Source organism: Chiloscyllium plagiosum, unplaced genomic scaffold (assembly GCF_037043375.1).
Source record: "Chiloscyllium plagiosum isolate Xiang-an unplaced genomic scaffold, Cpla_swu_hap1 HiC_scaffold_35, whole genome shotgun sequence".
Classification (NCBI taxonomy): Eukaryota; Metazoa; Chordata; class Chondrichthyes; order Orectolobiformes; family Hemiscylliidae; genus Chiloscyllium; species Chiloscyllium plagiosum.
In genome coordinates, this window is record NW_028270173.1 from 21952524 (window position 1) to 21967942 (window position 15419).

A 15419-nucleotide genomic window follows, 5' to 3' on the forward strand; every position below is an offset into this window, starting at 1 on the left:
AGGGCTCACGTCGCACATTTGTAGGATCACTCTGGATGGGTTAGAAGGCCTGGATTCAACTCTGACTTTGTCCAGAGCCGTGACGTAGCACAGGTTGACTTAAAAGTCTAAAACTTGGTGATTTGCATCCTCCTCTTGGACTACCCACCTCTCCGTGCCTGGTAAAAGTTGAGCTGAGGCATTCAGGTCTTGAATGACCTCCTGAGAATTAAGAGCTGTGGAGCCTGAGAGAACTGGTCCTGATCCTCGGGGGATAATACAACTCACGGAAATTCTGCGCAGGAAAGCGAGATGTTAACTTGTTCGTTAGAAATAGCATGTTTAATGAGATCTGTTTACTGTTTCACTGGAGGATTGGCTTGTGTATAAATTAAGTGTGTTTCAGTGCATTCACTCATTCGGACTTTGTCTGCTTACACCTAAAAATGCGAATGCAGGCGCTTCTAATAGAAATTCTCTTTCCTGTTCTTGCAATTTTTGGAATTCCAGGTAAGTGATTAGAAACCGCTGTGACATTTTGCTTATCTCTTCTGTTTTAAATTGCAATTTGACATTTCCTCCGAATTGAACACTTGATTTCTGCTGAGTTTTCCTTTCTTTTAATTACCATTGATGTCGGTTTGAGTCCAGTTTGTCCTGTCCTAGCTGACTGATTTGGAAAAAACTATGTTTGAAGTAACGAAATTAAACGGTAGAGGAGTTAAACGTTTATTTTCCATCAGTCTTGATGTTGGATGAAACTTTAATGATCCGAATAATACGAGGAATGAGGTAGAGGGAGTAAGTCAGAAGACCGCCATTAAAAGAGGAGTAATTCACGAATTGATATGGTTTATGGCAAATAACGTTCCTGCCTCTGATGATTTGCAACCTTGGATTCTGAAATAGGTAGGTGCAGAAATAATGTCTGCATTATTATTGTGGAGAAGTTGCACAGGCATGAAAAAACTGTCAATGCATCACTCCTATTCAAAAGGAAGGATAGCAAAATGCGGGTAGCTAGATCAATTGAAAAAGCATTGGAATCTGGTAATTACGATGGGATAGCAGAACATTTAGAAAATCTTAATGTCATCAAGTGGAATTTTGCAGACGATAGCAAACTGTATGGAAAGGCACATTTTGAGAGGGATACAAACATTTTTTTTTCAGAGAGATACTGATAGTTAAAGTAAATGGGCAAAATCTTGCAAATGGTGTATAATGTGGGAAGATGTCAAGTTGTTCATTTGAGAAGGGAGAAAAAGCAATTTGTGGCAGCAGGTACACAAAGGAAGATGGGACATACAATAAACAGAAAATGAGCAAATAGGAAGACGTTGTGATAAGGAAGGCGTGTGGAATTCTGGCCTCATATTTCAAGAGGGTTGGAGTACAACAATAGGGACGTCTTTCTGCAAGTTCCCTGCAGCTCTGAGAATAGATTTGGAACACTGTGAACAATTTCGTCCAGTAACAAAGGAAATACATTTTCATCTGGCACAGTTCATACGAGGACAATTAGGATGATCATAGGGATGGAAAGACTGTCTTATGGTCATAAATTCAACAGTTTTGGAGTCTACTGTCTGGAGTTTAGAAGAATGAACAGTGATCCAATTGAGACATATCAGATTCTTAAGGACCTTGACAGGGTAAATGCTAAGACGATGTTCCCCTCATGGGAGAGTGCTTTGCCTGTTTCTGCTTAAGCAGAAAATGGGATCATAAACAATTGGAACAGAAATTCTCGATCTCATCCTTGTAATCATTAAAATGAGTTATCAATGGCTGACAGTTATTCTGCCTGGAAACCAGAGCCTTCCACTCCTTTGTGTATCCAAATCTGTCTAACTCAATCTTATACGCCAACATCCCATTACCTTCAAGGGAAACAGAATTGCACTCTCCAACCACTCTCTCATAAGAATAATACATTTCTTACCTTTGTTTGAAAAAGGAACCAGTTAATTCTGATACCGTGTCCCCTCGGCGTAATCACTGTAGTCGAAGGAAAGTATCTCTTTTTGTGTTCCACTTTGTCTAGTCCCCGCAAGACCTTATATGTTTCAATGAGATCACCTTATATTCTTCCAGACTCGAATGGAGATGGGCATAACCTCACTTCAGCCAACAAGACCTTAATCGCAGGAATGTGGCAAGTGGTCCTTCTCTGAGTGACTTCTAAAATAATGCTATTTGTTTTCTTGAAATCAGGAGAGCAAACGGTGCAAAGTGATGAGCAATAGAATATACCAGTCCTGAAATTACCCTTTGATTATTTCCATGGCACAGACAATGTATTGCTAATGAGATTTCACTGTTTTCCATTGAAGTTCACGTCTAGCATTGCCAGCAGCACATCAGTCTTGTGTAATCCAAGACCTTATCGCTGCACATCTCTGGGTGTTTTGGTACATCTCACGATTTGATTTTCTTTACAGCAAACCTGATGACAGTGCTGATTCTTTCCCAAGGGAAGTGCGGCCTTTCAAAAGGAATCACTCACTACATGATTGCCATGGCAACAGGAGATATGATGGTCCTTGTCTTCAACGTGATTGTGAGCCAGATCTTCAAGTATCATTTCCCGGATTCACTGCTGAGCTACACCCCCGCCTGCCGACTCAGTGCCTTCCTGCAAGGATTCAGCCTCCAACTCTCCATCTGGTTTACCATCGCCTTCACCTTTGACCGCTTTGTAGCAATTTGCTGCAACAAATTGAAGAGCAGGTTTTGCACTGAAAGAAGTGCTAACGTGGTCATGTTCATTGTGAGTGCTCTTAGCATTCTGGTCAACATTCCCTTGCCTTTTCGCTATGAGCACACTCATGTTCTGAACAATGTACAGTGGGGCTGCCGCACCGTCACTGCTTACCTCACTTCACCGGCCTGGGCAGCTCACCGATGGCTCACCAACATTTCAAACATGTTTCTTCCTATTCCCCTGCTCCTGCTGTTGAACACTTTCACCGTTGGCCATATCCTAGCAGCCAGCAGAGTTCGCCGGGCTCTGAAGTACAGCAGCTATGGTGCTGGGGAAATGGGCAGAGACCCCGAGCTGAAGAGCAGGAGGACCTCCATCATTCTGCTCTTCACCATCTCTGGCTGCTTCATGGTGCTGTCAGCCCCCATCACTGTCATCCATATCTGCGTCAGCTTTGCCCACATTACGTCTTTCCAAGTTTCAAACTCACTCTATGTGGCAATCAGGGCAGCGTTCCTGCTGATGTGCACCAGCTCCTGCACAAATACTTGTATTTATGCACTGACCCAGAGGAGATTCAGAGAGGTGGTGAAGAACTTGCTGAAATCTCCTTATGCTCTACTCAGAAAGTTATGAAAATAATTTATATTGATGGGAGGAGTTGGTGGTTTAATGATAACCTCACTGGGCCAGCATTCTAAAACCCAAACTCATATCCTGGGGACAGAGGTTGAAATTCCAACGTGGCAAATGAAGAATTTTCTATGCAAATAGCGCGAGCCTAATGTTGATTATGTCGCCATTCATGATTAACATGCGGGAAAATTAATTGTCTTCAAAAACTGATTGTCTTTCGGCAAGAAGCTCTGACGGCTTTTAAGCATGTCCATCGTATATGTGATGACCGATCCACAGCCATGTCGATCTCAGAGCATTAGGATTGAGTCTTAGCTGCCCTTTGGGAAAATGCCAACCTTGGCAGGGATGCCCACATTCTGGAATGAGCAAAATAAAATACGTCATTATTAATCAAGTGACTGATATTTTACTGTGTCTTTCGTGATGATACTGCTGCCTTAACAGGGTTCTGTTGTCCTTGTATCTTTTTTTCAAACGGGATTGTGAAAGGCAGAGGTTCTGATGCCTCTCTCTTACATCTCTCCCGTAAGAACCTGTAGTTTGAACTAAACGTTTCTTTCCAAGGGCTGTTTTTATGGGGTTGTTGCAGAAAATTGGAACAGCTCCTTTGTTAAGTTGTGGGGAGTGTCGTGTTGGTTCGGTTGTCCAATTATATTTCAATTTGTGTTTCATTCGGTGGTGTGTAAATAAATTGTTTTACTTGAAGCCAAGTGGTTTGACCAGGTGCATCAAAGCTGGAATATGTACCTTACATCTGCCTAAAACAACTGGAAGAGTTAGAGTATCGGCAACCTTCGTGAAATGTTTTGGGAGGTTCTAACCTGGTATTCTGCACTTTTCATTCTGAATTGATACAAACAGTTAGAACGCTGAAGGGTTGGACCAAGTGGATAGATACAATGGTTAGTAAGTCCAGAGGACTGGAGATCGATGTGGAGAGGAGATGGAAGTACTACTGGATGAATTCACAAAAACATTGTGACCCGGGTCCATCAAAACTACAGATCGCTTTTTCATGGGTACTGACGACAGCAGCGTCCAGGCCAATATTGAACAACGGCCTTAGTCTGTGACAAGGAGACTTCTTGACACAGTGACAGTGAAGTATTGGCAATATATTTCCAAGTCACGATGATGTGTGGTTTGAATGGGCACCAGCGGAGGTAGCGTTCCATTGTGTATGCTGTCCTGTCCTTGTAAATGGTAGGCACTACAAGCTGGGAAGATGTTATGCGAGGTTCCTGGATAAGTTGTTGAATTGCATCTTATGTAGGGTACACATTGCTGCATATAGCGCGTTGGCAGAGGGATCGGATGTTAAAGGCATTAGATGGTGCATCAATACTGTGCGTGTCTTGCTACATATGAGCATATAGCGGAAGAGGGGGTCTACTTTGGATAGATGTGAGCTAGTACATTTATGTGACACAGACCAAGTTAGGAATTGCAGGGTTAATGGTTGGGAACTGGTGAGTGTTGTCCAGCGGAGTGACCTCGGGAGGCAGGTGCATAGTTTCTTCAAAGTTGTACATTGGTAGACGGGTGATTAAGGAGACGTTTCGAATGGTTGCTTTCATTGGTTAGAAATTGAGTATAAAATTGGGACATCTTGTTGCGTCAGAGCAGATCATTATTACATCTACATTTGGCGTACTGAATACAATTTGGTTAGTCCTGCTATAGGTAGGATGTTATTGAACTGGAATTGGCGTAGAAAACAATTGTAAAGATATTACTGAGATTGGAGGGAAAGACGATTAGCAGCAGCTAGATATGTCGTGACACTTCTTAATCTTTGAACCATAGGGAAAATCTCAGAGGTTTATAAAATCATGGCTGGACATAGATAAAGTGAATAGCCAAGGTCTTTTCCCCAGGATATGGAATTTTAAAACATAAGGGCATATATATTAGGATAAAAAGGGAAACATTTTAATGGGACCTGAGGGGTATATTTTTCACACAGAGGGTGATGTTCATATAGAACGAACAGTCAGAGGAATTGGAGAGCTGAGTACAATGACACCATTTTGCAAGACATTTGGACAGATGTGGATACACAGATGTTTCAGCGTAATTTGAACAATTTGTTTTCATGGCCAAATGCACAGCAGATGAAGATGACAGAAGGATAAATGTGACTGTATCCACTTTAATAACAAAAACAGGAAGGCAGAATATTACCTGAATGACAATACATTGGGAGGTTAGGAGGTGCAACAATTCATGGGTGCGCATGTCCACCAATCTCTGAAAGTAAGCATGCAGGTGAAGAAGGTAATGAAGAAAGCAAATAAATGCTGTCTGGATTGCAAAAGCATTTGAGAAATGGAGAAGGGGAATCTTGTTGTGATTATTTCGGGTTTTGGTGAGACCACATCTGGGATATTAAGTGCAGATTTGGTCTCCTTATCTGATGAGAAAGTTATTGGCATTAAGGAAACATGACGAAAATTTACCAGACTGAATCCTGGGTTGGCAGGACTGACCTATGAAGATTGGATATTTCACTGAAGTTAAGAAGAATGAGAGAGGATGTTAGACCAATTTAGTTCTCTAAAACTAACCTTAAAACTCAAAATTTCCAATAAGACTGAACAGGGCAAGAGTACGAAGAATGATCCGATTAAAGGAGAGTTATGAACCTGTGGTCCTACTCTGAGCATTTAGGACTGAGATGAAGAGAGGTTCCTTCACCGAGAGTGGTGAGCCTCCACAACTTTCTGCCTTAGACAGAGGGTGAGACTAAAATATTGAGTGTTTTCAAGAAGGAGGTTATTTTATTCTGAGGGTTAAGGAAGCAAAGGGTATCAGGAGAAAGATGTACTGAGTTGGATCAAAGTCTGAGTCCCAGATTTCAAAATAATTATAAATATAATCTGGAGAATTCCTGTGTCATTGAATGTTAAAATGAAACAAATATCAAAAAGAAAACAAAAGATTTGAAGTTACTGAAGAGCACAATGTGAAATGAATAAAATCGTAATGAAACTAAAATCCAACATGAATTCACATGCAAATCGTGCTCAACATAATTGTGTTTTCACATGAAAGAACAGGTAAGCAATAATTAACCTCAAACATCAACCAGACATCGCTGCCAGACAGGCCACCAGCATGAGGCACACAACGTGTTTGTGACAAAAACCTGCTCAATTGCGTCCAGTACACTATAAGTTCCTTTCTTTGAGGATTCAGCCACAAATCTTCATTTTAGGGCAGCTCCCAAACAAGCCAGTTTTAAATGCACCAAACAGTCGCAGTTTTTTTGCAAAATGATGGACTGCTGTGGAACCTCCTCAGCACTGTTCACGAGAATCTAACTCTCACTTTTCCACCAGAGTCACTTTTATCTGACACTTAAATAACAGCCCTGTGCAATGAATGCTCGCCAAATCAACAAGTTCCTGTTAAACAACGGAACTGTGACAATCACCATATTGCTTCTCGTCTCTGCTTCTTCATCCTCTTTACAGCAGACTCCAGGTCATTCCTTTTTAAGTTATGGGATCACTCCTGGACTGTGCCATCCCATGTCTGATATTTTCCAACCATTTCAGGTGCTCTTGATCTGAAAAATGAAGAAAGTGGACTTCCTTGAAATGAAAGACACAAAACCTTCATTCTACTGAATCATTTTGTCAGTGGGTGATGAAGAATGTGCCCTGTATAACACTCTTATCATTAAATATCCATTTCCTTTCCAGATTCGCTTTTACCTGAGGATTACTTCGACTTTCCATCACTTCAATAAGTGCCCCGATGAAAGTCCACCAATGAGCTTTTGTGTGTCTACCATTATTTCAACTGATGTGTTATTTTCTTTTTATCATTCTAAGTTCAGGGCTTTCAGATTTATGGCCTTTACATGCTTCCATTCGCTCCCTAAAACTAGTTCCATCCCCTTAAATTCTGTCTCTCAAATCTCTTTATGAATTCCCACGTCTAAGCCCCCTCTTGCAACAGACAGCGTGTGATATCATAGGTGTCTGCCAAAGCTGTTAGTTCTTTGAACTTTGATAGTTGATTTGATCATTGACAAAAGAAACACAGTGAGGATGTTTCCTTTCTGTCGGGCAATGTAGAATGAGAGTGCACTGTTTTTGATTAAGTGATAGCAGATGAGCAGAACTTCTCTCTCGCAAAGGGTCATAAATCTGTGGAATATGAGTTCGCTCCTGGGGCACTGAGTAAATTTAAGTAGATGTGAGATAGATTTTCTTCATTAATAATTGGTTAAAGGGCCACAGTTTTAGTGGTACCTGTGATAAAATACATAATTCTGTGAAATGTTGACATGAATGGATTGTTTTGGCAGTTCTAAATTACAGCACAGTGGAGACTCCTTCCGGAAATTTAATAAAGAATGTTTTTTCACAAATTGGAATGACTACAGGAATCTTCAAGGAACTTCTATATCGTTGAGGGAGATCTTGTGGGAAAATAGTATACATTTTCGTAAACTGTCATGACTCTCAGCAGAAGTAGAACCAAAGAAATCATGTTGTGAAGATCTTTCTGATAGAAAATGACAATGGCTCTTAAGAATGCTTCTTCATTTTTCGCTGAATTCAGTAACTGTGGGAGGAAGAGAAGGATGAGATTGGAAAGACGCAACTTGAAGGCTCATGTGACCCTGTTGTGAGATTCCTCTCCCTGGGCTAAAAGACCTCAGTTTAATGGTCACATTCTCCAGAACAGTCTGATTGCCCAGTGTGATTTACAATGGTGATAGTTGACCACTTGAATCTACCTCTTGAATGACCTTATGTTCCACACGCCATTAAGATCAGGCTGAGGCAATCAGGTCCCTTGTCACCATTTCAAAACTCAGAGCTCTAACGCCTGACAGACACGGGCTTTGTTTCTGTGGGGATCACATAGCTTACTGTAAATGCTGCTCAAGGACATGAGGCAGACAGTGATACAGTCATGAAGATGCACAGCACGGAATCAGACTCATATATCTCAGACAGTAATGAGAATATTTGTAGTTCAGGTTGAGGTCCTGGGCGTAGACTTGCTCACTTACCTGGAAGGTTCATTTTCAGACGTTTTGTCACAACACGAGGTAACATGTCCAGTGAAACTCTGGATGAAACACTGCTGGTGTTTCCAGCTTTCTGATTATACGTTTGGGTTTCCTTGTGTCGGTGATGTCATTTCTCGTGGTGGCGTCATTTCATATGATGATGTCATTTCCTGTTATTTTTCTCAGGGGATGGTAAATGGGTTCCAAGTCAATGTGGTTGTTGTTAGAGTTCCGGTTGGAATGCTATTCTCGTGTGTGTTTTCTTTCATGGCTTGTCCTAGGATGGATGTGTTGAGAGGGTCATGTCGTTTTGTGGCCAGTTGAAGTTCATGTATTCTGGCAGCTAATCTTCTGCCTGCCTGTCCAATGTGGTATTTGTCCCAGTTATTGCATTGTATTTTGTGCCTTACATTAGCTTTGCTTGCTGTCTGTATAGGATCTTTTAAGTTAATTAGCGGCTGTTTTAGTGTATTGGTGGGTTTGTGGGCTACCATGATGCCAAGGTGTCTCGGTAGTCTGGTAGTCATTTCAGAGTTGTCTTTGATGTAGGGGAGAGTGGCTAAGGTTTATGGACGCGTTTTGTCTATTTGTTTGGGGTTGTTGCTGAAAAATCGGCGATCTGTGTTCATTGGGGATACATTCTATTTGAATACACTGTATAGGTGATTTTCATCTACTCTGAGTAGTTCCTCTGTGTTGCTGTGTGTGATGGCTCATTGAAATAATGTTCTGATGCAGCTTCATTTGTGGATGTTGCGATGGTTGCTTCTGAATTCAATATCTGGCCTGTTTGTGTTATTTTCCTGTAGATGCTGGTTTTTCGCTCTACTGTGACATCTAGGAATGGCAGTTTATTGTTGTTTTCCTCCTCTTTAGTGACTTTTATGCCAGTAAGTGCATTATTGCTGGTCTTGAAGGTTTCCTCTAATTTGTTGCATTTACTGATGACAAAGGTGTCACCCACATAGCGGACCCAAAGTTTGGGTAGGATGGTTGGCAGATCTGTTTGTTCGAGTCTCTGCATTGCTGCCTCTGCTAAGAATCCTGATATTGGAAATCCCATGGGCATGCCATTGGTTTGTCTGTAGATTTTGTTTTTGAAAGTGAAGTGCGTGGTAAGGAGAGGTCCAGTAGCTTGATGATACTGTCCTTGCTGATGAAGTCAGTGGTGTTTGGTGTATGTGTCTTTGGGTCTTCTAATTGTGTAGTCAATGTTTCTTTGGCCAGGTTAATTTAGTGGATGCAGCCAGAATTCATAAATTCAGACATGGATATGTTGGAACAAAGGGCCTGTTGCCATGCTGTACATCTCCATGGTTCTATTGTAGTCTCCGCTGGACCAATTCTCTCATTTACCACTCCTGCACAAATCCAGGAGGTGCCCAGGCTCTCCCTTCGAGTATAATCCTGCCACAGTTCTCCCACTTCGAATTTAAAGGCACCTACATGAATTCTCCAATTATTGAAGCCCTGCATCAATTCCTTCCACTTAGATGTTCCCTGATACACTTCTGCAGCATCTGCAGTCCTCACTTTCTCCTAGAAGATTTTAACCTACTGCCAATCCTCTTACAAGAATGCCTTCCTTGAAGAAGCTCTCTTCCTCCCTCTACAAGGATTTCAGTGAGTCCCTCTCTCACTGCACACCCCAGGTCATCTCCTCTGCCCAAAAGCTCTTCAGCAATGTTTCATGCAGGTCCTTGGACTCCTCCATCGGTAGACCATAGCAACACGACAGCTGGAGGAAGAGCGCCTCATCTTCCGCCTAGGAACCCTCTCACCACAAGCAATGAACTCAGATTTCTCCAGTTTCCTCATTTCTCCTCCTCCACCTTGTCTCAGTCCCAACCCTCGAACTCAGCACCACCTTCCTAACCTGCAATCTTCTTCCTGACCTCTCCGCCTCCACTCCGACTCTGGCCTCTCACCCTCACCTTATCACTCTCACCTTAACCTCCTTCCACCTATCGCATTTCCAACGCCCCTCCCCCAAGTCCCTCCTCCCTACCTTTTATCTTAGCCTGCTTAGCACACTTTCCTCATTCCTGAAGAAGGGCTCATGCCTGAACTATCGATTCTCCTGCTCCTTGGATGCTGCCTGACCTGCTGCGCTTTTCCAACAACACATTTTCAGCTCTGATCTCCAGCATCTGCAGTCCTCACTTTCTCCTAGAAGATTTTAACCTATTGTCAATCCTCTTACAAGGATGCCTTCCTTGAAAAAGCTCTTTTCCTTCCTCTACAAAGATTTCAGTGAGTCCCTCTCTCACTGCACACCCCAGCTCATTTCCTCTGCCCAGACGCTCCTCAGTCACGTTACATGCAGGTCCTTGGACTCCTCCATCGCCAGACCATAGCAACACGACGACTGGAGGAAGAGCGCCTCATCTTCCGCCTTGGAACCCTCCAACCACAAGGGATGAACTCAGATTTCTCCAGTTTCCTCTTTTCTTTGTGTTTCATTCGGTAATAAATTCTGCTGTGTTTAAAACTAAGTGGCTTGACCAGCTGTATCCCTTCTGGAATAGCTGTGTTACACCTATTTAAAACAACTAGCAAAGTTTGCGTCTGAGCTACTGTTGTGAAATGTTTTGAGTCGGTCTGGCCTAGCCACTGTATTATGATCACTATTTCCCAAAGGATCATCCATTATGAGATTGATAATTCGTATTGCTGCATTATTCAATACTGCAACTGGAAAAAACTTTCCTTGTCACCCTTGTCCCACAAAGTATACTTTTCTGGGTAGGTTTCCACTATCAGCTCTGCCCATCTCATTGGCACTGTCGATATCCTTCTGACGTTTATGACCATGCTCCTCAGTCACACCAGGAATTGGAACATCATACTTTGGGCGAATGTGCAGGAGACTAGGAGGTTCAGTCAGTAATCAGAACAGAGTCAAATCTCTAACTTCAGAATTCTGTGCAATCGATTGGACAAAATATTGATTCATCATTATCCAGCAGCTTCAGCATTTTCATCACTACCTGCTCACCAGTGAGGTGAAAACTGGAGATGTTCCTTGCCAATTAGCCATGCTCAGTCCCTTTCACAATTGCACAGAATCTGACGCATACATAGAGTCATAGAGATTGATACAATCTTTGGACCAACATGTCCATGCTGATCGAGTTTCAAAAACTGAACTAGTCCCACGGGCATGCATTTGGCCCATGTACATCTAAACATTTCGTATTCACCTACCTGTCCAAACATCTCTCAAATGGTTGTAATTGTACTCACCTCTTCCACTTTCTTGAACAGCTCGATCTCTCTGCACACCACCCTCAGATCCCTTTTAAGTGATCCCCCTCTCATCTTAAACCTGAAACCTCTAAATTTGGATTCCCATATCTGGGAAGAAGGACTTGGCTGTTCACGTTATCTACGCGCTTCATGATTTTATAAACCTCTATACGCTTGAGGGAAAAAAATTTCCACGCTTATCCATCATCTCCTTATAAATCAAACCCTCTAGTCTTGGTACCATTCTTGTAAATCTTTCCTGTACCATTTTCAGTTTAATGACAAACTACTAATGGAAGTGCGAGAAGAATTGTATGTCGTCTCCAAATGCAGCCTTGCCAATATCCAGTACAGTCTCAATATGACATCCCAACACCAATACGCAATGTTCTGACCAATGAAGGCAAGAATGCTTAATGTCTTCTTCACAACTTTGTCTACCTGTGACACCACTTTGGAGAAATTACATACCTGCACCCGGAAATCTCTCTTTGCAAGACTAAATGCCAGTGGGCCTAAATTAACTGTCTCAGTCCTGCCCTGGTCTGTCTTACAAAAATGCAATACCACACATCTATCTAAATTAAAATCCATCTGCCACTCCACTTGTAAGAATATAGGGTCAAGATTCGGGCTTGGCTGATAAGTGGCAAGCATTGACGTGCCACCTAAAACCAGTAAAATTAATTAACTCCACCCCCAATGCCCACACCCACAAACATGTATTATCTTCAGGACACACTGCAACAAGTGAAGAAGGCTCCGAGGACAGCATCCTCCAAAGTGGTGGTCTCTCCGATTTAAAAGCACAAGGACAGCAGATACAAGAAACAGCACCACTGACAATTCCCATTCATAGCACCCACCATCCTGCATTGGAAATATTAACCATTCCTTCACTGTCACTGGTCAATAATTCCCCTGGTGTCAGTCTTGATCCACTCTTTGATATTGATTTGGTTGCTGCATCGTCAACCAATTCTGACAATACATCTGACAGTTTCAGTTGGCCAAGGGTTAACAAGTTCCACTGTTTTCAGCCAGCAAGTCCTTGCATCTCATCGCGAACTTGATGCCTACTACATGGAGACCTGTAAATGTTTGTTACTGCGTTCTCTGAGCCAACCTTTCATCATTCTAACCGCCTCTATCAATTGAGTCTCTTTCATTTAGAATTGAATTGATTTTATTGTCACGTGTACCAAGGCACAGTGAAAAGCTTTGTCTTGCAAGCGGTACAGGCAGATCACAGAGTTAAGTAGCACAGATAGTAAATAATAGGTAAACAGCAGCAAAAACAAAAACACAGGTACAGGGAAATGTTAAGAGTTTGTGAGTCCATTCAGTATTCTAACAACAGGAGGGCAGAAAAAGTTATAAAACCAACTGATGCATGTGTTCAGACTTCTCTACCTTCTCCCCGATCGGAAAAGTTGTGGCCAGGGTAGGATGGATCTTTGAAAATTCTAGCGGCCTTTCCTTGACAGTCGGCCTGCTAGATGGATTATATCCAAGAAATAAATCCAACGCTTATATTTCTGCTTCACAGTTATAGGGAATTTGCATCTGGTATTATCCCAGTTTATCTCTTCGATGCAATCAGTATTACCCCCAAACTGTCAATGTGACTGCCAAAACCACATTAAACTTGAAAATTGTGGTCTTGCTAACATCGGGTTTAAATTTACTGTACATCCCATCATTTGCAGATAGTTGAACCAAATTGGTCATATGTTAAGAAAAGATTTACAAGGATGTTGCTAGGTTTGGAAGATTTGAGCCAAAGGGAGAGGCTCAATAGACTGAGGCTGTTTTCGCTGGAAGCTGAGGGGTGAATTCAAAGAGGTTTATAAAATCATGAGGGGCATGGATAGGGTGAATAGACAAGGTCTTTTCCCTGGGGTGGGGGAGTCCTTAACTAGAGGTGAGAGGGAAAAGATGTAAAAGGGACCTAAGGTGCAACTTTTTCTCGCAGAGGGCGGTGCTAGTATGGAATGAGCTGCCAGAGGAAGTGGTGGAGGCTGGTACAATAACAGCATATAAAAGGCAGTTGGATATGTCTATGAACAGGAAGGGTTCAGAAGGATATGGGCAAAATGCAGGCAAATGGGACTAGATTTGGTTAGGACATCGGATTGGCATGGACACGTTGGGCTGAAGGGTCTGTTTCCGTAATCTTGATCTCCATGACTGTACGTGTGTTATTCTGCAACTCTGAAATAGATGGGGCTTCGCCCAGGCTTTCAGGATCATATGAGTTACATTGAGAATTACAAAAAAATAGATGGGGTACAAATGTGTTTTGTTCATTTGAGAGACAGTTATCACCAGTAAGGTTGACATCTATTGCCTCGAGGACAGCTATGAGTAACCCAGATGACCGTGGACCTGATTCCACAGGTAAGCAGACCAGGTAAAGTAACCAGAATTCCATCCCTTCGTTCTGAAATGGCAATTAACTTTCAGGCTTGACAATCACTAATGGCCAGACAGTAAATATAGCTTTTTATTGAATTGAAATTTCACAAATGATGTGATTTCAAACGAGGCATCCAGGATTTTAGCGTTGGTTTCTGGATTGTGGGCCCAGTGAGTTTATCATGACATCAGCACCTCCCCATGTCAATGTAAATTAGTAACGTGGTTTACAGAGCAGCGAGGAGGGATATTTAAGCATATTTTTCATCTCCTCCCTGAACCTCCTCTGGGTCAGTGCATAAATACAGGTGTTTGTGCAGGAGCTGGTGCACAGCAGCAGGAACGCGACCCTGATTGCCACATAAAGTGAGCTTGAACCTTGGAATGCCACAAGCTGAGAAACACCGACACAGTTGTGGATGACAGTGATGGGTGCCGACAGCACCATGAAGCAGCCGGAGATGGTAAAGAGCAGAATGATGGAGGTCTTCCTGCTCTTCAGCTCGGGGTCTCTGCCCATCTCCCCAGCACCACCTCTGCTGCTCTTCAGGGCCCGGCGAGCTCTGCTGGCCACTAGGATGTGGTGGGCAGTGAGAGAGTTCAACAGCAGCAGCAGGGGAATAGGAAGAAACATGTTTGAGATGTTGGTGAGCCACCGGTGAGCTGCCCAGGCCGGTGAAGTGAGGTAGCTGGCGACTGTACGGCAGCCCCACTGTACATTGTTCAGAACGTGAGTGGGCTCATAGCGAAAAGGCAAGGGGATGTTGACCATGATGTTGAGAGCGCTCATGATGATTATAACGATATTGGCTGATCTTTTCGTGCAATAACACGCCTTTAATTTATTGCAGCACATTGCTACAAAGCGATCAAAGGTGAAGGCGATGGTAAACCAGATGGAGAGTTGGATGCTGAACCCTTGCAGGAAGACATTGAGTCGGCAGGCCGGAGTGTATTTCAGCAGCGATCCCGGGAAATAATCCCTGATGATCTGGCTCACGATCACGTTGAAGACAAGGACCATCAGATCTCCCGTTGCCATGGCAGTCATGTAATGAGTGACTCCTTCAGAAAGGCCGCACTTCCCTTGGGAAAGAATCAGCACTGTCATCAGGTTCGCTGCAAAGAAAATCCAATCGTGAGATGTATCAAAACGCCCAGCTGGAGGCAGTCTGTCAGCGATTGACAGTCAAGACTGTGGGATGCTGTATGTAATTATATACTTGTACAACTGTGAAGAACAATGACATTTCATTTGTAATCCATGGTCTCTGTCCTGGGCGTAATTGGGTTAAGGTTAGGGATAAGGTTAGAGTAATTGCAAGACGATTTCAGGAATAATATAAAAGTGGTTAACACTTTGCACCACTTAATCTCCCGTTTCAAGAAAACACA

The 15419-nt window shown here is 42.7% G+C and overlaps 2 protein-coding genes across 2 annotated transcripts; one reads left to right on the forward strand and one right to left on the reverse strand.

Annotated features, from left to right (window-relative positions):
• The first annotated feature begins 425 nt into the window (after positions 1–425).
• On the forward strand, positions 426–3322 carry LOC122546536 (galanin receptor 2a-like). The gene is made up of 2 exons (XM_087979089.1): positions 426–489; positions 2457–3322. Exons 1-2 carry the CDS (start codon positions 426–428, stop codon positions 3320–3322), a joined length of 930 nt encoding a protein of 309 aa, XP_087835215.1.
• A 10916-nt stretch (positions 3323–14238) lies between these two features.
• On the reverse strand, positions 14239–15135 carry LOC148140449 (putative G protein-coupled receptor 139). Its single transcript, XM_087978953.1, has one exon. The coding sequence runs from the start codon at positions 15133–15135 to the stop codon at positions 14239–14241; it is 897 nt and encodes a 298-aa protein (XP_087835079.1).
• Between the last annotated feature and the right edge of the window lie 284 nt (positions 15136–15419).